The sequence below is a fragment of the Euleptes europaea genome, chromosome 8, assembly GCF_029931775.1.
Source record: "Euleptes europaea isolate rEulEur1 chromosome 8, rEulEur1.hap1, whole genome shotgun sequence".
NCBI lineage: Eukaryota > Metazoa > Chordata > Lepidosauria > Squamata > Sphaerodactylidae > Euleptes > Euleptes europaea.
In genome coordinates this window covers 36,461,352-36,487,183 of record NC_079319.1, presented here as the reverse complement: position 1 = coordinate 36,487,183, position 25,832 = coordinate 36,461,352, and the positions used below count along the sequence as shown (strand labels likewise).

The 25,832-nt window shown below is 43.3% G+C and overlaps 1 protein-coding gene across 1 annotated transcript in view; it reads left to right on the top strand.

The window, feature by feature from the left end:
- The first annotated feature begins 13,206 nt into the window (after positions 1–13,206).
- Positions 13,207–25,832, top strand: part of KCNB2 (potassium voltage-gated channel subfamily B member 2) — a 164,264-nt gene continuing 151,638 nt past the window's right edge. Inside the window, exon 1 of the mRNA XM_056854545.1 lies at positions 13,207–13,813. Coding sequence (XP_056710523.1) covers positions 13,235–13,813 — 579 coding nt within the window. The 5' untranslated portion in view covers positions 13,207–13,234. The remainder of the gene's footprint in view (positions 13,814–25,832) is intronic.

Below are 25,832 nucleotides of genomic sequence, written 5' to 3'. Positions count from 1 at the left end.
TCCCGAACCGAAAAACAGCCGAATTTCCCCCGATTTGGCGGTTTTCAGTTCGGATGGAACCGAATTAAAAAAGGCGGGAAAACGACAGCCGAATTCAGCGACTTCAAGCAATTGCTGAATAAATTTGGCAAATTCGGGGGCTCCGAATCAGCAGCATAATCGTCAGTTAGTAAGCAACTAGCAGCATTCTCCCGCAGCCAATGGTGGCCAAGCCGGGTCTTCTTCTGGCCAATCAGTCGCAGTTGAGTGTGTGAGCCCAGCTGCTGCGCGGCCCGGGGAGAGAAAGAGAGAGTGTCTGTGTGAGAGAGATCCCCGTGGGGGGGTGCGTGTGTACATTCGTGCCTTTCTGTGGCTCTGGGGGGGCATGTTTGGAGGTAGAGGTCTCAAACTTTCAGTGGAGCTTGAGGGGACCCTTCTTTCAAGAACCCCCAAGTTATGTGAAGATTGGGTCAGGGCCCCCCAAGTTATGGGGCCTGGAAGGGGTTCACCCCATCTGCCCATTGGAATAAAGTACAGTGTTGGGCCATACCATTACCCCGGCCCGGGGGTCTGGTTGCCTCGGCAGTTGGGCCGTACTGTTACCCCGGCTCGGGGGTCTGACTAAAAGGCAATTAATCCCGAGTTATGGGGTCCCCCCCATCCACCCATTGGAATGAATGGGAGCAGGCAATCCTTAATGTGCATCTAAACAGCGGCAAATCCAAGGCAAAATCTCCCATGCATAAAATGGCCAGAGTGTGTGTGTGTGAGTCTGCTAGAATTGTATTGGATTACCCCTGAGTCCTGACTCCCAGTCCCTGCCCTGATGGAAGAGAAGAAGATATCCACAGTAAGACCCATTTGGGGGCTTTTCTCTGTAATTCTCTATAATTTTTTCTGTGTGTGTGTATGTGGGGGGATTCTGTGTGTGTGAGAGAGAGGGGGGGAAGCCAAAGGGGGGTGGGTTTACCTGTTCTGCTGGGGGGTGGTCTTGATTGCCTCTGTGTGGGACTGTGCTTTCTACTGTTTTCACCAGTTGCCAACTTTGTGTGGAGTTAACTGTGGGTCAGTGAGTCTCTCTCTGGCTGGTTCCTATTGTTTCCAATGGGTTGTGCAGCCGCTCCTGTTGTTTTGAATGGGCTAGCCTGTCATTCATTTTAGTACATCCCCTGTAATGTATTTCAGTGGAGTCAATGCAAGTCAACCGACATTCCCCTCTCCCATTATCTTCAATGGGCTGGGCAGCCTCTCCCATTGCTTCCAATGGGCTGACTTGTCATTCCTTTTAGTACATCCCTTTCAATGGCTTTATTCCAATGGGCAGATGGGGGGACCCCTTCCGGGCCCCATATCTTGGGGACCCCTGACCCAATCTTAACAAAACTTGGGGGTTCTTGCAAGAAGGGTCCCCTCAAGCTACACGGAAAGTTTGGGACCTCTACCTCCAAAAATGCCCCCCCGGAGCTGCAGAAAGTTGTGAATGTGTTTGTAATGGCTTTATTGCAAAGGGCAGATTGGGGGGACCCCTTCCTGGCCCCATATCTCGAGGGGCCCTAACCCAATCTTCACAAAACTTGGGGGTTCTTGCAAGAAGGGTCCCTTCAAGCTACACGGAAAGTTTGGGAACTCTACCTCCAAAAATGCCCCCCGGAGTCGCAGAAAGGCGCAAATTTGTTTTTAATGGCTTTATTCGGCCGAATTGTTTTCCGAACTCCAAACTTAGTGCCGAATTCCATGGATCCGAATTGGGGGAGTTCGGACTTCGGCATTTCCTGAATCAAAACGGGCCAAATTTTGTCGAATCCAAAAAATTTTTTCAACAGCCCTATTTGAGTAGTCTTTGTTCCCCACATTACAACTTTCAGTATGGAAAATAAGAACGTTGGGGGCAAAGCAAGATCTCCTTGATGCACTGATTTTGAATGAGCAGATAGGGGTTTAAAATATTGTCGAAGGCTTTCACAGTCAGAGTTCATTGGTTCTTGTAGGTTATCCGGGCTGTGTAACTGTGGTCTTGGAATTTTCTTTCCTGACGTTTCGCCAGCAGCTGTGGCAGGCATCTTCAGGCATCTGAAGATGCCTGCCACAGCTGCTGGCGAAATGTCAGGAAAGAAAATTCCAAGACCACGGTTACACAGCCCGGATAACCTACAAGAACCAGATAGGGGTTTGTTTGTTTTTTAGAGAGAGAGAACGCCAAACTCCATTGCACATACACACACCATCCAGTCTGGCATGAAAGAGACTAGCGACAGAAATGGTGATATATAGAATCTGGCTGTTGGCAGCATTTGGTCTGTAAAGTTTCAGCTTTACTTCCCACATTTTCTATAGACCAACCAAGGTTTTAATGACATTTTAATAATTTTATTAACTGCCTTGTTATTACTAATAATAATTCACACAACATTTTTAACCTAAACAGCATGATCCAGCAAAGTCAAACTCATTAGTCATATTTTAAATGTCTCCCACTAAAATCAGTTGGACTTAAAAGTGTGCCATGCCCTAAATGCTTTACAGTATTTCCTTATTTATTCCAAGGACACCAGAACTCACTATACTCCAAGCCAGAACTGAAAGATGCCCTGCACCAACCGAAGGCACTTGTACATGTGCCATTCTCCAGCATTCCTTGGGTCAAAAGAGCACTGCAGATGGGGGACTATGACCCACTGGTGTGCAAGTGGAAGTGTGGTGTAGTGGTTAAAATGTTAGACTTGGATGTGGCTACAAATCCCCATTTAGCCATGAAGGTCACTGGTTTACATTGGGCCTGACACTCTCTCCACTCACAGAGTTGTAATGAGTTTAAGAATCTTGATGCTTGAAAGGGCGGCACCTGTTGAATGTCTAACTGTCAGGCATATGTCTAAGGATTTTGAGGCTTCCTAGTGAAAAAACAGTGGAAATCCTAAATGCAAAATCTATGTGATCCAGTGAAGTGTTTGTTAGAGCTTCTAAAAAAGGGGATGATGGTATTATTACCAACCCCCCCAAGCCACTTCCACCATATCTTCCTTCAAGTTAGGGTTGCCAATCTCCAGGTACTAGCTGGAGATCTCCTGCTATTACAACTTGTCTCCAGCCAATAGAGATCAGTTCACCTGGAGAAAATGGCGGCTTTGGCAATTGGACTCTATGGCACTGAAGTCCCTCCCCAAACCTTGCCCCCTTCAGGCTCTACCCTCAAAACTTCCTGCCAGTGGCGAAGAGGGACCTGGCAACCCTACCTCAAGTATACACTGCTACAATTCCTCTTACCTGCTTCACTTCAGCTCTTCCCTTTACTTAACCTTTGACTAATGTAAATAAATACTGTATATTTTAATAGTTTCATTCACTCAGATTATATTACTAAGTATCATTGCCAAGCAACAGCATTAGCTCCATGTTTTAAATATGGATTGAATAATTATTCTGCTCTGTACTATAAATTGCTTTGCTTAACAATGTTGCTAAATTGAAGTTGCTAAGGAGCTCAAAGGAAATCAAGTGTGGTATAGGACTAGGATCTGGGAAACCTGGGTTTGAATCCCACTCTACCATGGAAGCTCTCTGGGTGATCTTGAGCTAGTCACATATTATCAGCCTACCTACTTCATGCCGTTGTTGTGAAGATAAAATTGAGGAGAGAAAGTTGTAAACCACTTTGCGTCCCCACTGGGGAGAAAAAGGGGGTACAAATGAAGTAAGCTAAGGTCTTATAGTGCTTTCAAGTGGGTTTGTCCAGGAGCTTTTTATATATTAGTTGAATTTTGAATGAATTTGTAGTCTTGCAAAGCTTTCAGAAGAGTTTACCTGACTTGATTTATTTTGATCTACGAAGCTGAGTTCTTGGAAATTTTAGTTACCAATAAAGTTATCTTGTGTGTGTGTGTAAAGTGCCGTCAAGTCGCAGCTGACTTATGGCGACCCCTTTTTTTGTTGGTTTTGTGGAGTGCCACCACAATATGACCCAACGCAGTATTCACCCTCCACATTTGTTTACTATATTGGAGTAGATTTGCCAGTAGAATACAAAAACAAATAATGATCTTTGAAAAAAGATGTATGGTATTCCTGGGTTTTAGGTCTCCAAGTTTGTAAGCTATTAATTTTATGGTGCTTTTAAGGAAAATGTTGTATTTTATATATTTTAAACTTTGCAAGCCACCATGAGTCTGAAGGATGACATGTATATTGTGTAAATATATCAGTCAGTCCTGTTGAAGTGCAACACTACCCCAACAGAAACAAATTATGCTGCTATAGTGATACCCTGGTACCAGGTTGAGCCCTTGTGCTGATAAAGCATTGACAGCCCCAAGGGTGAGGAGTCAGCACAGCAAAGGGAGGAGCAAAGCTTAGGATGCATCCCATGCTTTTTTAGGCTTTGTTCCCACCTCTTGAGGTGACATTATGTTATAGTAAAGAAGATGTATGGAAGTTGATATGTTTTCAGTAGAAAGACCCAGAAAACTGCCTCCTACCTCTTCCCTGCCTTCCCTATAGCCACAATGGAGGCTTCAATTCTGGCTAACTTTGCTGTCAATCATGACACACCCAAATAACTAGGTAAGACATATCTGTCGTGCCCCAGGCGAGGGAGCGCGGCGCCGCGTACGAGGTCTCCCCCTTCTAGTCGAGCTTGGGGAGCTTCTTCGGCCTCAGACCACTCAGCCGGGGAGTTTGAGCTCACTTCCCCTTCTGAGTCCGCCAGGTTTAGGGCCACAGACAATTCGCCCCTCCTAGTCAGCCATCCTCCCCGGCCTCCACTCCCCAGCTCCCTTTTAAGCCCTTCTTCCCCTCTACGCAGCTCCGCCCTCCCGAGCCTATATAGGCCGGGGTTTCCCTTCCTTCCAGGGCCCCGCCTACGGGATCCGGCTCCGGCAACCCCGCCCTCGCCCCACCCTCGCCCGTCCGTGAGTCCGAGTGTCGCCAGGCGCGTCCCTGGGCGTCCCACCCCCCAGCCATTCGCTGCGGGCTGGGGCCCTGCCGTCCGCTAGCAGAGGCGATGCTCCCAACCTTTTCCGGGATCCTCCGAGCGTCCCTGGGCCTGCGGGGGAAGAAGAAAGGACTCGTGAGGGGCCGACCCATCCAGCCGGCCCCCGGGGCGCAGGGCCTCCAGCCTCGTCCCGCCCGGTCTCTCCGCCGCGCGCCCCCCCTTTCGGCCGCTCTCTCCCGCCGTCCTCGCCGTCCCCTCCCCGCTCCGGGACGCCGCGCGCATCCCCCAGCCCCCCCGGACTCCAGGTGAGCGGCGGGGTGGGGGCCGAGCTTTCGATGCCGGGGACCGGGTCGCCTCCCGGCCCTCCCGGGCTCCCGGTGAGCGGTGGGGTGGGGCCCAAGTCTGCGACGCCCGGGAGCGGGCCGGTCGCAGGACAATATCCATGGATCTCATGTAGCCATATAGCATAGGCCTCTTTTGGCATGTCCATAGAAGACGGATGGGTAAAAAAGCACTTTGAATGGACAACAATATACCAAAGTTCATAAGAAAGTAGGAAAGGCATAATTGCTAATACTTGTCTTCCTAGAGCCCTCACAGGTGATGTACCTCAGGATTTGGATGCAAACAACTCCACTATTGCCACTGGGTTTACAAGGACAAGGCATCCCACAGAGGTAAGTTAGGAGTTCATACCTCAAAGTGGGAGTCCTAAAGACCTTCCATACCTGACGCAAGGGGTGCTCAAACATTTGTGAGTTCTTCATCTTTACCTTTGCAATATGGAAGAACTGTGGATTGGATTGGATTGACAGTCCTTCCTTACTTTATAAGTTGTGGGTGTATAACATACAGGCAACACAAGGTACATTTTCAGGTTGCAGACAAGGGAGGTCTGTTTCTCACAAACACCAAATACAGTTAAAACTCCCACCATGTGCCAATGTAGGCAATGGAAAACACAATTACAATTGTTGGTGGAAACCTACCTGATGGTCAGACTGTCATGTTTCATTCTTTCTTGCAGGATCAAAGCCCAGGTACAAAAACTGTACAAAAATAATCTACAGACAAAATTTCAGTGCAGCTCCCTACATGGGAGAGGTGAGTATTGTCCAGATGACTACAATCTCCCCCCACCCAACAAGCATAGAATCTATACGAAGTACTAGTGGGAGAGTAAGGACCAGGGTTGTGGGATGAAATGATGTGTATCTGTTCTCATTCACTCAGCCAATGAGCTGCTAATTGCAGGTACTATGTTTCCCAGCTTCTGTACTTTTACTCATCACCCTCCCAAATCTTTGTTTTCATTTCAGGCAATATGGTGATTCTCTAATACTTAGGAATGTGTCCTATCTCCATCCCATGTAGACTACCAGTGAAGAATGCAACTGCAGCCATAGGGAGAAGTTGGAATCCAGTGATGCCTTTCTGTAGTTGCCATCTTGATGCTCTACAGTGCTTTCCAGGATGCATGGCACATAGCAATATCTAGTATGGAGATGCAATGAAAGGAAAATCCACATTACCATGCTGTCTGCCATGCACAGGGACCCTGAAGAAGAAAAAAAGAGTGGCAACCCCATTTCTGTGTGTTGGTAGCAAAACTCATAGAAGGGATCTTATTAAATAAAAGTTGAGACTTTGTCAATTGCGTCTTTGCACCTTGTTACTCAATGTAGATGTTTACTTGATGGGGGCATATACATTGGAAGTGAGCCTGTTGGTTTTCCTACCTAACTACCCATCAGGACCTTAACACTCTGTATGGAGTCCTAAGAAATAAGTTTCCTACACTTCTCCCACTGTGTTAATAAACCAAGCAGCGTTGCTGCTGATGTGTGCAGTAGAGGCTGATATCAAGAAAACAAACTGGCCAGCACAGGCAATCACTCAAAAGAACATTGTGTAGATTTTGCTGAGATGAGATGAATGAATTATGCAAAGTTTAGAGCAAGGCTGAACCAGTCAGTTTATCTCCCAATGGTCCTTGCACTAATGCAATTTATTAGCTGTATCTTTGCACTGCCTGAGATATGATGATGTCTTTTTCCAGTCCTTTCTCCTTCTAAAGATTGAACACATACTTCTTAACTTCTGAACATGAGCTATTTTACATGTTGTCCCTTTATATGGCTGTACACTTTGGGTGCTGTCCATCGTTGCCTGGGGAAGGGAGTACATCCCAGATATGACCGCTGAGAAACTACAGTGACCCCATTATGTGTCTGTCTATGAGTGAGGTAGAGCAAGTTTTTAGTCCTGTGGTCTTCCCCTGTGTTGCTGGCAGTTCACCCAAAAGGTAAGCAAGCTTTGCTGTGTAGTTATCGCTGATATTTCCACATGAAAGGACTTGAATACTCACTATTTCCCATAGGAGCATTCTTTCCAAGAAAGCTAGCAGGCAATTTCTCTGAGCATCCTTTAATAGGTTCTGCTCTTCCTTTTGGCCATCTCCCTTATAAAAAGGGTGTTTTTCTCCAGCTGCATTGGGTTGGTACCAATATGTGTTATTAGGAGCATTCTACTGAGAGCTTGTGTGACTGCCGCATGCCACATTTGACTTGAGCCTTTCTCTTGAAAGTCTGTCTCATCTTCTGAGCTAGGATACTGTGGTTGGAATATCATTTCTTCCTTCCCTCCCTGTCCCAGCCTGTTTGCCTGGGAAAAGAGCGTTTACTGGCAGAGTATTTCAGAATCCTCATTTCTGTGTGTAGGGAGCCCTGGAGTTTGTGGCTATAAGTATCAGTTTCTGCTCATGGCCTCATGGTGGTGCCTACAGGAACAGAAGCTGTGGTCTCTTTCTGGCTGTGTATATTGAATGTGGAGGGTGTATACTGCGTTGGGTCATATTGTGGTGGCATTCCACTACTGTGTGTTGACCAATACTTTCCTTGTATTGTGGGAGCATGGTTCTGCAATTTCCTGATTAATGACTGACAGTGGGATGACCAAGGATGCTGTGAACGTGTTCCTATATTTTAGTAATCCTATATTGATGTTTGTTTCTACAGATTGTGGTGGATTTCCATTTACTGCTGGTTCAGTATAAGAAGCAACTACATTAGTCATAGTGTAGCAGCAATCAACTATACTGGAATTATAGGGCTACCCCGCTAGTCTCATTGGTTTCAGTGCAATTTAAGTGTGTCTTGCTCTATTTTGTGCCCATAAAGTGTTATAGAAGAGCTAGAAATTCATTCATGTTAGGTCCTCAGATTTTTTAAAATTATGCCTCTGTACTGTGTGGTAAAGATATATTTTATCATCAGTTGTGTAACCTCAACATAAGAGGCTTGTAGCAGCAACAGCAGTGAGCACATCCAGTGTATCAGCAGCAGTAACTTGCTGCATTAAGGGTTGCAATAATGTATTTTATATATTCACATATGTAAAATTTGGTTTCGAAAACTTAAAAAAGTTGCCTTATCTAAATATGCACATTGCTTTATTGCTAAAGTTTCTGTTTTTCATCCTGGAAGCAAGTACAGCTTTGGTGCTATTATCTTCAGACTAGCACATGAACACATGAAGCTGCCTTATACTGAATCAGACTATTGTCTATTCTGACCGGCAGCGGCTCTCCAGGGTCTCAGGCGGAGGTCTTTCACATCACCTACTTACCTGGTCCCTTTAACTGGAGATGCTGGGGATTGAACCTGGGACCTTCTGCATGCCAAGCAGATGCTATACCACTGAGCCACAGCCCCTACCCTGTTGAGTTCTTGTCTGCCACACAGCTGTTACAAGCACCAGGGCTTCTGTCACTAAAACTGCTAAACCCTTTTTTAAACAAGATATTTGGGCGAGGAGAGCTCTCCAGATCTTGAAAGCATATTGCTAAATTAACCACACAGTCTTTTATTCATATGTAGTACATCACCAGTATATGTAGTACATTTTATTCGTTTATTCATATGTAGTACATCACCAGCACAATGTATATGGCACTTTGCAGACTACCATATCCAAAATCAGTGCAGGCCTTTGTCCTAAGGAGCTTACAATTTACAACCCTTAATGATATTTCAAAACATAGACCTAAAACAGTGAAAGCCCGTAAGATTAGAAACTAGATTTAAAAAGACGGAAGGATGTTTCATATGCTGAGGAGGGAGTACATTAGAACTGATTTTTTTGACATGGTAGCCCACAGTTGTCAAAAGAAGAGACAAGTAATACTGATGAGCTGTGACAGAGAACCAGTTAGCCAGGCAACAAAGATCATTCTGCAGCTTTACAAAATTTGACTCATTGCTGTGACAGCATCTGAAATTAGATTATAGCACATCAAATAAACTAAAAACACAAAAATGCCATAGTAGTCTCTATGAACATAAGAAATAAGACAAAAACTCAGGAAAAAAAACTTACGCATAAGGTAGTGAGTGTGTTTTCAGACAGTATATTTCTGCACTTGGGCACATAAACAAAAGAATTATTACAAAAGAATGTGTGTGTTGATGGCAGGGACGACCATGGCTCAGTGGTAGAGCTCAGGTTCAATCCCTGACATCTCCATTTAAAGGGATCAGGTAGGAAGCGATGTGAAAGACCTCAACCTAAGAACCTGGAGAGCAGCTGCCAGTCAGAATAGACAATAGTGACCTTAATAGACCAAAGATATAACTCAATGTAAGACATCATCATGTGTTCTAAGACCTGTAACAAGAAGATTGAGCAATATGATAGTATTTTGATGTTTCTGGTAATGAAATATAGACCAAACTAGTCATTGTCATTATTGTTTTATGTTAATTTACTGTGGAAGGCCTCTCCCTAGGTGGTCGTGGGATTTACCTAGTGGCTCACGCCTAGGGTTGCCAGGTCCCTCTTCACAACCGGCAGGAGGTTTTTTTGGGCAGAGCTGAGGAGGACAGGGTTTGGGGAGGGGAGGGACTTCAATGCCATAGAGTCCAATTACCAAAGTGGCCACTTTTTCTAGGTGAACTGATCTCTATCGGCTGGAGATCAGTTGTAATAGCAGGAGATCTCCAGCTAGCACCTGGAGGTTGGCAATCCTACTCCCGCCCTGGTATTTTCTGGTTAAAGCCATCCCTGGTGACTCCAGTGGGACCGCTGGAGTATGTTACATCAGTCCGCATTGTGGGCAGATGTGGGGGATACTGCCAAAATGCTATGCAAATGCTTACAGCTGTTATTGGAATAAATAAGTTGTGGCCGTTTACCTCCACAAAAAAAATTTCTTCTTCTAGTTCAGAGTGTTGTGTTGTTTTGTTGTATTTTGTCAAAATGGTTAATAGCAAGTTCTCCTCTGATATTGCCCTGCGCTGGCAATATGGATTCTACTTGGCTGTTTTTAAGTATGCATTTGTGTTATGTTGCATCAGGTTATAGCAGAGGGAAATATATAGGGAAATATATTAATATACAATAGGAAACCCCACAAACGGTGTGGGATGAAATGCATAAGAGTAATATATCTTGAGTTATAAATCTGAAGGAATCATGGATCAGCCCCACCCCTCTTTTTCAAAAGTCAGCTGGAATGGTGGTTAGCATGTCATACTAGGATCTAGGCAACTGAGGTACAAATCTCCACTCTGCCTTGGAAGCTTGCTGGGTGACATTGGGCTAGTTACGTATTCCCAGCCTGATTTACCTCACAGGGTTTTTGTGAGTTTAAAATGGAGAAGAGAAGAACAATGTAAGCTGCTTTGGTTCCCAATTGCAGAGAAAGGTGGAGTACAAATGAAGTAAATAAATAATTAAACAAGTGGAAGTGCCTTCTCCTGACCAAAGTGAATCTTTGGATCTAACACTCAGATAAATTAGAATAGGAAGAAGCTTAAAATGCTTCCCAGCCCAGTGAGCTGTGATCTTTGTGATCTGTTTGAGGGTTGTGCTTTGGTGATAATCTGAATTCTGCAAGTCTGCTCCTCAGAAACACTTGGTATGGAAATCTTGTAGAGATCTTTTTCTCCCTGTCTAAACAAAGTGAACTGACCTATAGCCAATAATTAATCTTACCTAAGAGATTGATCTCTCCAACCCTACTACCTCACTGCGTGTTTACTAGGGTTGCCAGGTCGCTCTTCGCCATCGGCCGGAAGCTTTTGGGGCGGAGCCTGAGGAGCGCATGGTTTGGGGAGGGAAGGGACTTCAATGCCATAGATTCAAATTGCCAAAGCGACCATTTTCTCCAGGTGAACTGATCTCTGTCGGATGGAGATCAGTTGTAATAGCGGAAGAGCTCCAGCTGGTACCTGGAGGCTGGCAACTCTAGTGTTTACTTTGAACCTTCAGCCGGACTACTTCCTTCATTAGCTACCTATTACCTTTACCTATGCCTGCTGATACCTTTGAGTTCCTGCTGGCTGGACAGCATGGGTCTACATATTTGTGACTATGAAAATTCATACCAGAATACCTCTCTTTACACTTTCAGGCTCTACTTAAGTATGTCGTTTTGCTATTTCAGAGTTGTAAAAAAAACTGAAATGTGGAATTGTGTGGGAATCTGTTGAAATTACACAGGTCCCTGCTTTGGTCTGAGTAGGCCATTCAGTCACAGGTCTTATTGTACTGACCTCATCTTTGGCCCAGTTTCAGTCTCACATTTACCTTGGAAGAAAAAGCATCACACTTAACTTATCACATATTCATGTGATTAGTCAGCTCCCACTGGAATGGAAGAATGGGATCTGTTGGAAAGTACTGGGTCCGAGGTGATATGTCTACAGCATATGTATATTATGACATTTCCATGAAACATGATTTAATTCTTCAGGAGAAAAAAAAGGCTTTTAATAGAAGATGTTTCAAAGAAAAAGAGAATAGAAATGAACAGCATGGTAGCTTTGGGTTTCTGTGACATTTATCTTCACTAGTTATGTTGCCAAATGTCTTTCATGTATGAGAGAGGAAAAAATAAATATTATAGGATTAAATTTTCTGTATGCCTACATGCTTTGGTGTGCTTTCTCTTTCTGTTGGCCATAAAAGGCTAGGAAGGAATTTTACTTATAATGCTGAGTACAAAGTATGAAAAATAAAATCTTTGTGGCCTATGCCTTTGCAATTATTATGTAGCTGCTAATTATATGTGTATTTGATCATACACTACTAAGAAGATAAATGAGTTTTACAATACCCTTTTATTTCTCCATCTGCCCACAGAAATTTAATGAATTTATCTATTCTTCTGGAGAGAAATATTAGATAAATGTGATTAAAGCATTTTCCTTTTATTTCCTTGCAGTTATTATTGATTAATTGAAGGCAATCCTTGAGAGTGCCTCAGAGGGATGAAATTTGTTTCTTCACGTGATGAAGGAGAAAAGGCTTATCAAAGGAACAGAAACATTATTATTAAATCATTCCCACTAATAGTAAAGTTCATGGCTGAGTGCCTATTTCAAATGGAGGCCCAGACATGCCAGGAAGGGATTTCTGCATATTGAAGGGACTTGCCAGGTATTCGGGGGGTGGGATTCTAAATTTTAAAAAAGACCCACCAATGACCTATTAAGGGTGGAATATTCTGACTTATCTGTGGAATGTTCTGAATGTTCAGTTAAAGAAAAGCCAAAAAAAAAAAAAAAGGATGGGAGAAAGGAAGGAGGCAAATGGGTGTGAGCCTGTAAATCTGTACTTAACAAAGGCTTGAGAACTAGTTCTTCAGTCAAGGGGTTTGTGATAAGCTTTCAACCCTAAAGATGCTGGTTACTGTAGATGTTGTTTCTGCAGTAATTTATTTAACTATTCTACTATGAAAAAAATAGTGATATCAACCTAGGGCTACATGTTCTAGTCAAATGAACATATCCAAGTGACCTTATTTACTCACCTACCTAGCTTAAGTGTGGCTGCCAGCAGCATTCCCTGAACTACGAATCTGAGAGTTTTCATGTTTATTTTAAAAACCCTGTAAGTCATTACTGGGGCTAGTATACCATTACAGGGCTATCATAAAATAACATCCATGAGCAAAGATGCAATGGTTTGCTTTATCCTATTGTGGTCACAGGATCTGTTTGGAAGGCAAGTGGTACAGCATCCTTACAGAAGCTTAGTAGGTTTAGAGCTGGTCAGTGCTGGATGGGGTACTTCCTGGCAACAGCATGGTTGCTGTCTTGAGTTCTGTGACTGAAGAAAAGTGGAACATAAATGGAGCCTTCTTTATACTGTTGAAACATTCTGCATTTACCATAATGCTGTCTTGCCTTACATTATCCTGAACTGTTGATTTTTCTATCTTTCAGCTTCAGAAATGGAGGAAACTTTCTGAAGAGGACCCTACCTGATTCTTACTCAAGTTCATTTTCTTTAAAACTCTGGCTTTGTTGCTGTGTCCTTTTCAGGATGGCCGAAAAGGCTCCTCCAGTGATAAACAAAGAGTCTTCTAGTTCAACTCAGTCCCTGCCACCAGAACCAGTGGAGATAATCAGGAGCAAATCATGTTCGAGGAGAGTCAAAATCAATGTAGGTGGACTCAACCATGAAGTTCTATGGAGGACTTTAGATAGACTTCCACGGACACGATTAGGGAAGCTCAGAGACTGCAATACTCATGAATCCTTACTAGAAGTATGTGATGACTATGAACTCAGTGACAATGAATACTTCTTTGATCGACACCCTGGTGCTTTCACTTCCATTTTGAATTTCTACAGGACAGGGAAGCTACACATGATGGAGGAAATGTGTGCCCTCTCTTTTGGCCAGGAGCTAGATTACTGGGGGATTGATGAAATTTATTTAGAATCTTGTTGCCAAGCAAGATACCATCAGAAGAAAGAACAAATGAATGAAGAATTAAGGCGAGAGGCAGAGACTCTGAGAGAAAGAGAAGGGGAAGAATTTGATAATACCTGCTGCCCAGATAAAAGGAAAAAACTCTGGGACTTGCTGGAGAAACCCAACTCCTCTGTGGCTGCAAAGGTAGGATGAAAGGATAAAACAAAATATTTATAGTGTAGGTTTCCGTTGCTTGTACATCATGCTAAAATTAAATTGAAAGCATTTATTTTTGAGATTGCAGGTTTTATACGTTGTCTTTTGAATTTTCCTCGGGGGGGGGGAAGTGCAGGTCCCAATCCAGACTATTTAGTCAGAGTCTCATGCACTTTGAGGAAGCCTGTGCTGTGCATTAAGCTGTCTCCTAACACCAAGACTCTTTGGAAGTACCCTTTGGTGCAAAGACTTTGTATCCTGATAATATTGATGAATGTTGTAATTCTAGCCTAAGCCCATTGAAAGCACAGTCAGTTTGGCTAATGCTCAGGTTTGAAACACACACATTTTCTATTTGCTTTGCTCTTACACATTGATTGATTGATTGATTGAGAAATGGTGTGTGAACAGAAGATGTGCTTTTCATAAGTTTTATTTATATTTATTTATTTTGGATTTATATCCCACTCTATCTTGGCCGAAGTTGTCTACTTAAGCTTCAGCTTTATCACTGTGGTTAATAATAAAATCCCTACTGTTAGTATGAGTTAGTATGAGTGAGTTTAGTATCAGGCTGACATTGTGATTTGTCAGAAACTTAAAAAAAATTAAAATCAATAACAGCCTTGCCTAGATAGTTCCTCATAACAATTTTGTCAACTGGGTTTCCATGCAATTTGGGAAAGGCATCTGGTCAGGTCACACGTTTTAGCTCTGATAACTATCTAGAGAAGGCTGATTTTTGAAAGCTTTGCTCTCGCTCGCTCTCTTAATATTTGTATATATGGTGCTGTTTGTGAAACACATTTTAAAAAATTAAATATGCCAAGCAGGCAGACTGGTTTCAGTTAGTAGCTACATGGTGTGTATCAAGTTTTAATACATTCTTGATGGTTTCATGTTTGGAAATCAACAAAAACTAATCATTTCGATATATGGCTATAGCTGATGGCATTACACAGTGTGAAGGATGCATTACTCAATTTTGTGCCTTCTCTCCTCCCCCCACCCACTATAACATCTAGAAAAGGGGCTTCAATGGTGAGAGACAGGAGATCTAAGTCTCTGGGAGGGGGGAATAACTCATGTGCTCTTATTTTGGCAATTTCAGGAAAAAAAGTAAACTAAAAAGCACAAGTTACTGCTACTGCACAAGCTGAACCTACTTCTCAATCCCAAATGTAATGTCGGAAGCCACTGTTAGGGTACATACTTGACTACCATCTTATGTAGGAGAAGTTCTACAGGCTTTAATGGGATAATCCTGATGCAGATGTTTCCTTCCTTCCTTCCTTCCTTCCTTCCTTCCTTCCTTCCTTCCTTCCTTCCTTCCTTCCTTCCTTCCTTCCTTCCTTCCTTCCTTCCTTCCTTCCTTCCTTCCTTCCTTCCCCTGGTTCAAGTACATACTTTCAAGGCCTATTTTATGAATGTACCGTATTTTTGCTCCATAACACACACTTTTTTCCTCCTCAAAAGTGAGGGGAAATGTCTGTGCTTGTTATGGAGCGAATGTACCGGTATGAGGTCCCTCCCAGCCGCCCAGCACAGCGGCAGTGGGGCGCAGGGCCCCGGGAGCCAGGTAGGACGCCACTAGTTAGCTGGGGGGCAGGAGGGGCCTCCCGCCGCCCAGCTGGCTGGCGGCTTTAAAGCCGGCTCCCAGGGCGGCCTGGCTCTGGCATTGCAGCAAGATGTGCGGCCGGGCTCCAGCGCAGCAGCAGCAGGGCGCAGAGCCGTGCCGCCCCGGGAGCCAGCTTTAAAGCCGCCAGCCAGCTGGGCTGCGGGAGGTCCCTCCCAGCAGAGCCGGGCCACCCCGGGAGCCGGCTAGGGCCGCCAACTTGCGCCGTCCCGACGCACCCCACCGGCTTGCGCCGTCCCGACGCGCCCCACCGGCTTGCGCCATCCCGACTCGCATGCGCCCAGCCGGCTCTGTGCAGCCCCGCCCGCCTCCCAGCTGGCCGTCGGGGCGGGGAACGCTGGCTCACGCCGTCCTGACGCGCACGCGCCCAGCCGGCATTCACTCCATAAGACAAGTTTTTAGAGGAGGAAAACAAGATTTTTTCTTGTTTTCCTCCTCTAAAAACTAGGTGCGTGTTATGGTCAGGTGCATCCTATGGAGTGAAAAAATACGGTATTTATTAATTTACATGATAGTTCCTACTTAAAACATTTTTGAATGGGAGCTCAAGCTCCTGTACTACCCCGGTTCAACTGTGCAATAATCTTCTTGCATCTGATCCCTAGTTTATTATTTAGAAGCAATGGTTTAAGCTTCATGGTGAATTATCCTGGCTATGGTTGCTCTGCCTATACAAACAGAACTAAAATTACTGCTTTTTGCTGATCCAAAACCCCTGCAGCAGAATGTTACTAACTAGCTGAGCTCCAGATCCAAGAGACCAGTCTGGAGGAGATGGGGCCATGTCATTGAGCTGATAAGACTGAATCTTTATAGAACAAGGCTAAATCAAAAGCTCTCTATAACTTGGCTCACTGATTCCAAAGTTACCATTGTTCATATATAGCTGACCTGCCTTCTGTTTTACAAGGGTAGTGACATTCTCTGTGAAGGAAATAATTGCTCCAAGTGAAATAATTGCTATACAGAAATGCTGCATGTTTTACATCAGTCAATATTATTGTTGCTAACTTCCAGGTAGAGCCTGGAGATCTCCTGCAATTAGAATTGATCTCCAAAGTATTCAAATGTGGAGAAAATGGCTGCTTTGAAGACTACACTACTGCTTTGGACTAGCACCCTGAAGTCACTCCCCACCCTCCCTAGGCACCACACCCAAATATGCAGGAATTTTCCAACCTGTAATTGGCAATACAGGGGAAAGAAGGTGTCGGTATATAGGAACTTTTTGTATACATACATAAAAACATGCACATCCTCAGGGGCAAGCTGTGAGGAAAATATAGCCCTGGAAAAGGGCTGTACCTCAGTTCACTCTGACCTCAACCCCTGCACTCCTGGCCCTGATCCCCCAAAGCAAGGTGGGAGGGAGAATGATTCTGCCCAACCACCATCCCCATGCCACACAGCTTGGCCAGGTACCTTGTTGTGGGATACAGCTGGGTACATTGCTCACTGTGCCTGGTGGGGTGAAGCTGGGCTGATTCGTTTCCAACTCATGGTGACCCTATGAATCAATGTCCTCCAAAGTGTCCTGTCCTTAACAGCCTTGCTCAGATCTTGCAAATTGAGGTCAAATATGCAGTATGACCAGATTAAAATTACTGTATCCCTAACTGGGATCTTCCTATAAGCAGAATGTGTTTCTGTTCTAAATTTAGGGCCTCATGTTTGTTGCATGTGGTTGGTTCACAAAAATGTTGCTATCATCATAGTGACTGGAAAAAAATGCTGCCATGATCATGGGATTTAATACTGTCTGTATCCTTGTACATGGCATATTCACCATGGTATCTGCCATATCGGCAGAGGTCAGTCCAATTGAACATGTGATAAAGATATCTTCTGTGAACGACCTTACAGTGCAGTCCTATGCAAATGTGCCCCAGACGGGCAGCCCAATCCTAACCGGGGGAGGGGACCAGTTTAGGAGCTGGCGTGACCCCAGTGCCAGCATTAGTGCCTCTTGCACCAGCTAAACTGGCACTAATTCTGGTGTGGGGAGCAGCGCGGCAGCATGAGCCGCAGGAACTGGCATAGCCTCACCAGCAGTGTTTTCCTGGTACAAGAGCTCATGCCGGTGTCAAAGGGAGCACACCTAGGGCGAAGCTGGCTTTAGTCAGCTCCCAAAGCCCTTTTGGCCCAGGAATGGTCCCTTTAGCCAGAGTCGAGTTACACCTGAAAAAAGGCAGGCATAGCCCCATGAAACCCTACGGAGGAATTTCACAGGGTTTTGTTAAAATTACTTTTTTGCCTTACTTTTTTGTGCCAGAAAGCTGCTGAGGAGGCAGAGCAGTTGCGCCATCCCTGGGCACTTTGGAAACTACCCCCCCTGTTTAGGATTGCGCAGTTAATCTACTGAAACCAGTGGTCTTAGACTGGAGCAACTTTGCATAGGATTGCTGACAGATACATAGAGATATAAATAACCATTTAAATTATTTGCACAAAGGCAGGATCATTTAGCCCTTCCCAATAATCATTCTGTGTAATCTGGACCAAAGAGTGTAATTATCAGAGTACAGATACACTGCAAAGCAGTACCATCAGAGCAGATAATTTCAAATACTGAAAGCTAGAGAAGTAATGGCCTAGATAAAACGTATGCTTTCTGAAACAGATTATTAAGAAACCATTAATATTTTACATCATCATCATAAGTTATGTTTTCCTCATGAGTGAAAAATTCCATAATGTCAATGATTTTGCAGGTTCAAACAGAAGGAGAAATATGACTTCATTTCTTTGTATAATGTTACGAACTTTATGTTTAAATCATGCCACATTTAGATCATAAAGGGTTGAGAATTTCAAGATAGTAATGTTTTGGGGAAGGGCATTGAGATTCCTGCTGCTATTAGAATATGTGATATTCAAACATAATGTAGGGTGAAACTTATATTGACCTGCAGTCCCAGTACTTAAAAACTAACTTAATACAAAACTTTGAAGGAAAGGGGCCAGATGTGGGCCCCTTCAACTGTGTTGTTGGATAGGGTAGGGGGCGCTGGGGTTGAGTTTGTGGAACCAAGTGGGGGGTGGCCTGAAAAGTTTGGGAACCACTGCCTTAGACTATGGAACCTGGCCATTGGGACAAAAAGGGGTTACATAAGCAAACAGGCAGGTTCATATTTCAAAAAGATGTTTTTCTTTCCCATGAGAAAGCATACATAAATTCTTGTCCTTTTCCCCATAATAATTCAAAATATATTTAATAAGTTTAGCTGTCTTGATGCCCCCCTTCAGAATTTCCCACAGAAAGAAAAAGAGAATAATACAATATAGAAGGAACTTGTGATTTACAGTGAGTAGTTTAAATTTCAGAAATAAGACTGCTGGGGAGAAACACTTTGGAAAACAGCCTGCTAGTTTTGGATGACACTCTGAGACTGAAGTCCTTCGACTGAAGACCTAGGGAGCAAAGGAACAAACTTTGAAACCTTGGGTGGTAGTGCGCCTCTTCAAACAACAATTTTCATTGTTTTAATTCATATATAGCAATAGTATCTCTACTCTGCTACCTTGAATCTAAAGCCAAGTTCAATGTTTTTTATCCTTAATCATGAAAAGGAATGGCAAAAGTATTTCTACTATCAGGAAATACATATGAGGTTTGCCCACAGATAATATATTAAGAAATGCAATATAGCTGCAGATACAAATTGATTTTGTTTTAAAAGGTTGTGCATGTGGTTCAGTGAGTCAATTATTAAATTATTGTTAACCTTTGGTGTTTTCTCAATAGTTACCATGTAGCAAATGATTCTGCATTATTTTTAGCTGGTGTAATGATAAAAAATAAGCCCAGTATTTGAACTGTTTTACCTTTGTAGAATTTTAATGCCTCCGTGAATTATAAATAAGGCTTATATCTGAGTCACATCTAGAACAACCGGCTACTGCCTTCCAACAATGTTGCTGAAATCTGACATTCGAATAAAACAAATACCCACTGAAAGTAACCTGTAAGTTGTTGACAGTTCCTCATAACTCAGACAGTTAGTGAACACCAGGGACAATGAGCCAAACTCAGGCAATCTATCAGCGGCTTCCAACAGCTGCAAAGCGAATATCTCCATTCATCAAATTCAGAGAGGAAAGGGATCTTTCCTGTCATGAGCTATGAAAGAGGACTCCATTGGATTAGCAGTGCATTGCGAATAAAGCAACAGAGACACCCCACTTTCACTAAACTGGATAACGTTAATAGATATCATTGTGCATAATCTTTTTCCAAATGGCAAGCCACCGTACACTTTTGGTGGACTTCAAAGTGCTGGATAATTCCATCTTTGACTTATTTTTGTAACCTTGGCCAGACAGCAAAAGGTTCAGCAAGCTGCATGTGGCTTGGTGAGTCACAAATTGTGCAGGTTTGTCATAGGATAATCAATCATGCTGGATTTAAAATATTTACACTTCTAATCTTTGGGTCAAATTATAATTAGGCATGAATAGTTCTACTATGAATCTGTAGCAGTTCCTGAAGACAATATGGTGTCCATGTATATATTTCAATGTCAGACTCTGTTTTCCTGGAAACTTTGACCAGGAAATAAATGACATCTACATCCCATTATAGATGTGCAAAGCCTCCCTACTCTCCAAAAACATCCAAGTGTAATCAGCCCATTTTAAAATGGTTGGGTGTGATAATCATTATAAACGTTATTTGGATCTATTTATTAACATTTCCATGAATTATAGAGAAGTGTTTAATAGCTAATTGGTAAATGCACAGCCCATTCCTGAAGGGGGGCCGAAGTTCCTTAGGAGCCGGCATGACCCCGCACTGGCATCTATGCTGGTGCGTGGGCAAACACGCCGGCGTCCAGGAGCCTCCACCAGCACAGCCATTCAAGAAGGGCTTTCCTGGAAAGGAAAGCCAGCACCAGTGTGCTTGTATGGGGGTCATTTCTGGGGGCAGAACTGCCTTTGGATAACTTCCAAACCCTGTTCACCCTGGGAGCGCCCTCTTGAGCTGCAGCGGGCTGTGCCATCTTTTTTGGTGGCGCAGCCTTGCTTTGTTCAATGAGGCATTTTCCCCTTTTTTAGTATTTTTTTTTTAAAAAAAAACTCTCTTTTTGTCTCTGTGGCATCTGGGAAGGGTCTGAGGATGTGGCGCAGCTCCGCTGCTCCCAGCCACCACAGATCAGCCGCCCTTCAGGATTGCACTCTAAGTGCTTAACTAACAACCCATTCCTGAGCCACACCGGCGGTCTGCACCAAAGTCTTCAGGAGGCCTGCGAAGGTCCATGCCGGCGCAAGGGCCCACAGCGCCAGCATCTGGGATGCACACGTCGGCGTTTGTGGCCCCAGCGCCAGTGTCCCGGACACTGGTCTCCAGCCGCTGCCATGGCAGCGCCAGGCCTAAACACCAACAGAGCCTGCCGCCTGCGTCCATACGCCATCAAAGGCTGTGGCAGTGACCCAGGAGACGTTCCTGGGGTGTAACAGCATCCCAGGAAGCGTTCCTGGGGCATTACAGCACCAGCCAGGGGGAAGGGCTGCCATTAGGCGGCCTCCTGAGCCGTTTCAGCTCGGGAATGCCCCCTTTCCCCCTCCCCGAGATACGCCACCTTTTAGGTTGCACGGTTTTTTTGAGGGTTGCACAGTTTTTTTGTGCCGGGCAGAGGCAACACCATTGCGTTGCCTCCTAAGCCCAGCACAGGCATTCCAGTCAGGAATGCGCTGTTAGTGAATTTAGTGAACCTAGTGAAAGTTCACTCTATGCAATACACAGAGGGAATCTATTGCATTCTATAGCTTCCTTTGCATTTGTCCTGCCCATGCATTATGTGACCTGATCTGTAACACATATGAATGGGAATATTTAGCTTAAGCTGATGTTTGTCTTTTTAACTTAATTCAATTGTGGATTGACCTATTAGTAGTTTATGGTTTTGTGATGAAAATTTGTCATGTGTGTCAATCAGATCTGCTAGGAGTTGCAAAAGAAATGTGCATTTTAGTGTTTTCTAGATTGAACCATAGCACACATCTTGATTGGTTTTGATTTCTGTAGCTTGCTGCCTTATAAAATCAGTACAGTTTTACTGATCCATTCATGAAATTGCTTTGCATGTCCACTTTTAACAGATTCTGTAACATTGAACAAATAACTTAGTCAGCAAATTCTTGCCAGCCATCCCTTCCTGGTGTGCTGTCTTGATGGTAGAAACTATATTGCTTTTCCATTCCTAAATAACTTATTTGTTCTTCCTTTCACTTTCCACTGTTTACATAAGCCACTTACCCTTCACTTTCTGCTTGCCAATATTTTTTCCCTCCCATTCTTCTCCTGCTCCTTATTAGATTTCTCCTCCCTTTCCTTGATTTGCCTGACCCTATTTGCTATACTTAATTCTGTATATGCCCATTGTCCAAAACTCAACTATTTTTAAATTGAATTTGTAGTTGAGAGGTTTATTTTGGACTGATTTTGAGCTGCTTTTAGACTGGTCCTCTCTGGCTATTTTTTTATATTGGATTACATTTTATAATTGTACTGATCTTTAAGTGACTGAATGGGTTTTTTTTGTCTTTGCCCATCATTCATATGATCAGCTGCCTTGAGCCATTTTTGGGGGGAAAGTGGAATATAAGTATTTTAATAAATCATGACTATCTGTTCCAGCAAATATAATGGGATTTGACTTCCAAGCCAGGGCACCTCATTTAACAAAATCAATTTCCTCTAGTAAGTATGGTTAAATAGTTCTCCCTTCACCAAACCTGGCTCAGGATCTTTCCTTTCTAAACTAAGATGGAAACAGAATGTGCTTATTGATGGCTGTGATAGTTTCCATTGTTTTCAGGCATGTTCTGCCTTTGGAAAACATTGCAGTAATTGTTTCAGTCTGTGTTATGGTTCCTAAGAAAAAACACCATAAGGGACAACAACGAAGACAGGGATTTGTTAGATTCTAACCGTCTCATGGAAGCTGCAAAAGGAGACCTATCTAGGTTTTTCAATGGATAAAATGCATCACAAGTGAGTCTGTAACATGTCACCTAGTTAGATAAATGTGAATTTATGCTGCTTGTCCCACAGCAGGTTACTTATATGTGTTAAAACTGATGCACATTTTATAGCACATTATTCTCAACAATTAGTGCACGGTCATTAATCTCTGATGTTAATTTAAGGGTCCAATGCACTGAAATAATTGATTATACAGATGAATATGAGCGGTGCTAGATTGGTCAAAAATGAAAATCTGTACATTGAGCATATGAATGAAGTCCACTTCCTAGAAACATAGCAAATCTATTTGATATCCCTGTGTGCTGAGTTGGCAGGCTGATCTCTGTCTCATCTGTAAAATGATGTAATATGACACTTAGGGAGGTAAATCCCTGAAGATTATGTGGACAGGTTTGTGTATGTTGTTTATTAAAAAAAAAAAAGGTAAAGGTCCCCTGTGCAAGCACCGGGTCATTCCTGACCTGTGGGGTGACGTCACATCCCGACATTTGCGAGGCAGACTTTGTTTATGGCGTGGTTTGCCAGTGCCTTCCCCAGTCATCTTCCCTTTACCCCAGCAAGCTGGGTACTCATTTTACCGACCTCGGAAGGATGGAAGTCTGAGTGAACCTTGAGCTGGTTACCTGAAACCGACTTCCGTTGGGATCGAACTCATGAGCAGAGCTTGGACTGCAGTACTGCAGCTTACCACCCTGCACCACGGGGCTCCATGTTGCTTATATAAACAAATAAATCACGTTTGTGAATTGTAGGTCTTTTTCCACGGGTCTGTTTTTGTTACTGAATGTATCTCTTGCTATTCCACATTCCTGTGGTATATTAAAGACTAGAAAAAACACGGCTATTGGAGACAAGGATATCTTATCAGAAAGATCTGTTTCATTGGGGATGCAATCTGTTTCTTGGTTGGGTATAGGGATGTGCATTTGGATATATCCAGTCTCAATATATATCCAAAAAAATACCTTATCAAATGGTATCCAGGATTTTCCATGATACCAGCAAATGGGTCCTGAAAATTCCGGGAAATATTTCAGATTAACCAAATATTGACTCCACTTCCTGTGGCACCCATTTTGTGGTTGCACCCACCACTCTATCAGAATTCCAAAGATTCCTGCAGGCTCAAAATGGTCAGGACTCTTGCTCTATAGCATCATATCCCCACTGAGCTCCCTTCCTTCCTCATACTTTGACTTATTTAGACACCACTCCCAAACCCCGTAATTTTTCCAAACCAGAGTTGGCAACCCTAATAATCAAGATACATTTTGTTTCTGAGGAATACTGGCCCCAGCTTCTGCTTGCCTAGTGTAAGGTAGCTTTTCTGATATCCAAATTTTTCTGTAATTAGCTTACGATAAAACCTAAAGCAACAGCAACAGATGGGTAATGGGGCCTAACTGATGTGATTTCTTAGCGTACAGCATCAAAACTCATTGAATAACATCTTTGCTGAAGTGGAAGTTGGTTATTGAAAACAGATAAATGTAATGCTGTAGTTACATGACAAAGGCAGTATATCAGATCTGAACATCTTCAAATATTGAAAAAAGTGTGGCTGATCTGATTTCTGGCTGTAATGAAGGTCAAGCATGAAACTGCAGTTAATGAGTACATGTGTGCAAAAGAAAAAAATCTGTATTTTTCAGATTTGGGTTTATTGGACCCTAAAACCAGTATGTTATTTGGATTTGGTTTTTTTCAGGTTTCCAAATTTTTCAGGTCTATTATTCCCCATGGGGAAATTTTACGGGTCATTGGGGTGTGTGTGCTGGTGAATGACCTTTAAATAACCACCAAATTTCAAGTAGATTGGACCAAGGGGTTCAGTTCTATGGGCCCCTGAACAGGGTGTCCCCAGCTGTCCTCGATGATTTCCTATTGTGGGGTGGGGGGACTCCAAGCTGCTTCCAGGGCAAAAGCCATGCCTGCAAGCAGCAAATTACTGGTTAAATGCCTCTCATGGAAGAACCAACAACAAGCCCAACAGCAGAACCTAGTAATCCCAGTAGAAGCACAAGCCAATGTACCAAGCCAAACATAACCAAAATCAAACCAGACAATCTCTGCAGTGGAAACTCAACGAGGTCACTTTTACAAACCCAGCAGAACCAAAGACAATGTACAGATGCCCAGAAGAACCCAGTGCCTCTGAGGCAATTCAAGCCCAACAGAAGTAATGTCAAATCAGAGAATCATAGGAGAACAAACCCAAGCAAAGGAACTCTGGGAAAGGGCTGGGGGAACTCTTGAAACGGACAAACAGACTTGAAACTGACAGAAGCAGCCTGGCAAGACATAGAAACCTGCAGGAGAAACAGAAACAAATGAAAAATAGTGGGGGAAGAAAAAACAGTCACAGGAGTCTGCAGACGCTGACTCCCGATCTTTCAAGTTAACCCTGAATATTTCCAGGATTTTTTGGGACCATTTTTCCAGTATCCCGGAAAATCCCCAAATATATTTAGGATGTTGAATATATATATATAAATATGGATATTGTATTTTTCAGGTATATTTTCAGCTCTGTTTTACTTGAATGCACATCTCTATTAATGAGAATTTTTCTCCTGACTCCACTGAAACAAATACCTTTATGCAACATGAATTTACTTTTTATGCAACATGTGTCAAGAGTGGCTTTGCTCTTTGTTGTACTAACACTGGCTCTACTCACCTAAAACCTGTGTAGATTATCTAAGATATTCTGTTCTTTTCTGTATGAGGAAAACAAAATACCAGCTTAACCAAGGGAAAGTTCTTCACAAAATGTACCTTAGAAGTAACTCCCCCCCCCACCCAGTGGTGATGAATTTCACCGCAGGAGGACACTGCCACCATGAATTCTGTGTTTTCACTTATCTTTCATTGTCTCTCAATTGATGCAACCACAAAGGCTTGACAGAGCTTAAAATAGCAGAGGTATAGGACATGCCAGAACTCTCCCAAGGGCAGCCAAGTAACAATAATACAGTTCCGGATGTTGACAGTCAAATCCAGAAGGCTCCTCTGGAAGAGAGCTGTCATTCCTTGCAGTTCACTTCAAATGAACTTTGTTTATTGCAATATTGTACACGTAAGAATTTTCAGAGAATTTTAAAGATACTATCAATGAAGGAAGGAAGTGATCCTTTAAAATTCTCACTTAAATTTGTGTTATAGAGGCTTACTGTTTGACCTTGTAGCAAGCTGTTTTATCTGATAATAGCAGCCACCAAAAATGTAAGAGCAAAGGTGAATAGTAATGATCTGTTGTGGACACAGATGATTAGCTGGGAATATGTTGATCTTTCATTCCTTTGGATGTCTGTCCCTATATCCTGACTTGTGTTATTACAGATATAGCTGATGCACAGGAGCAACAGATTAGCCTTTTCATT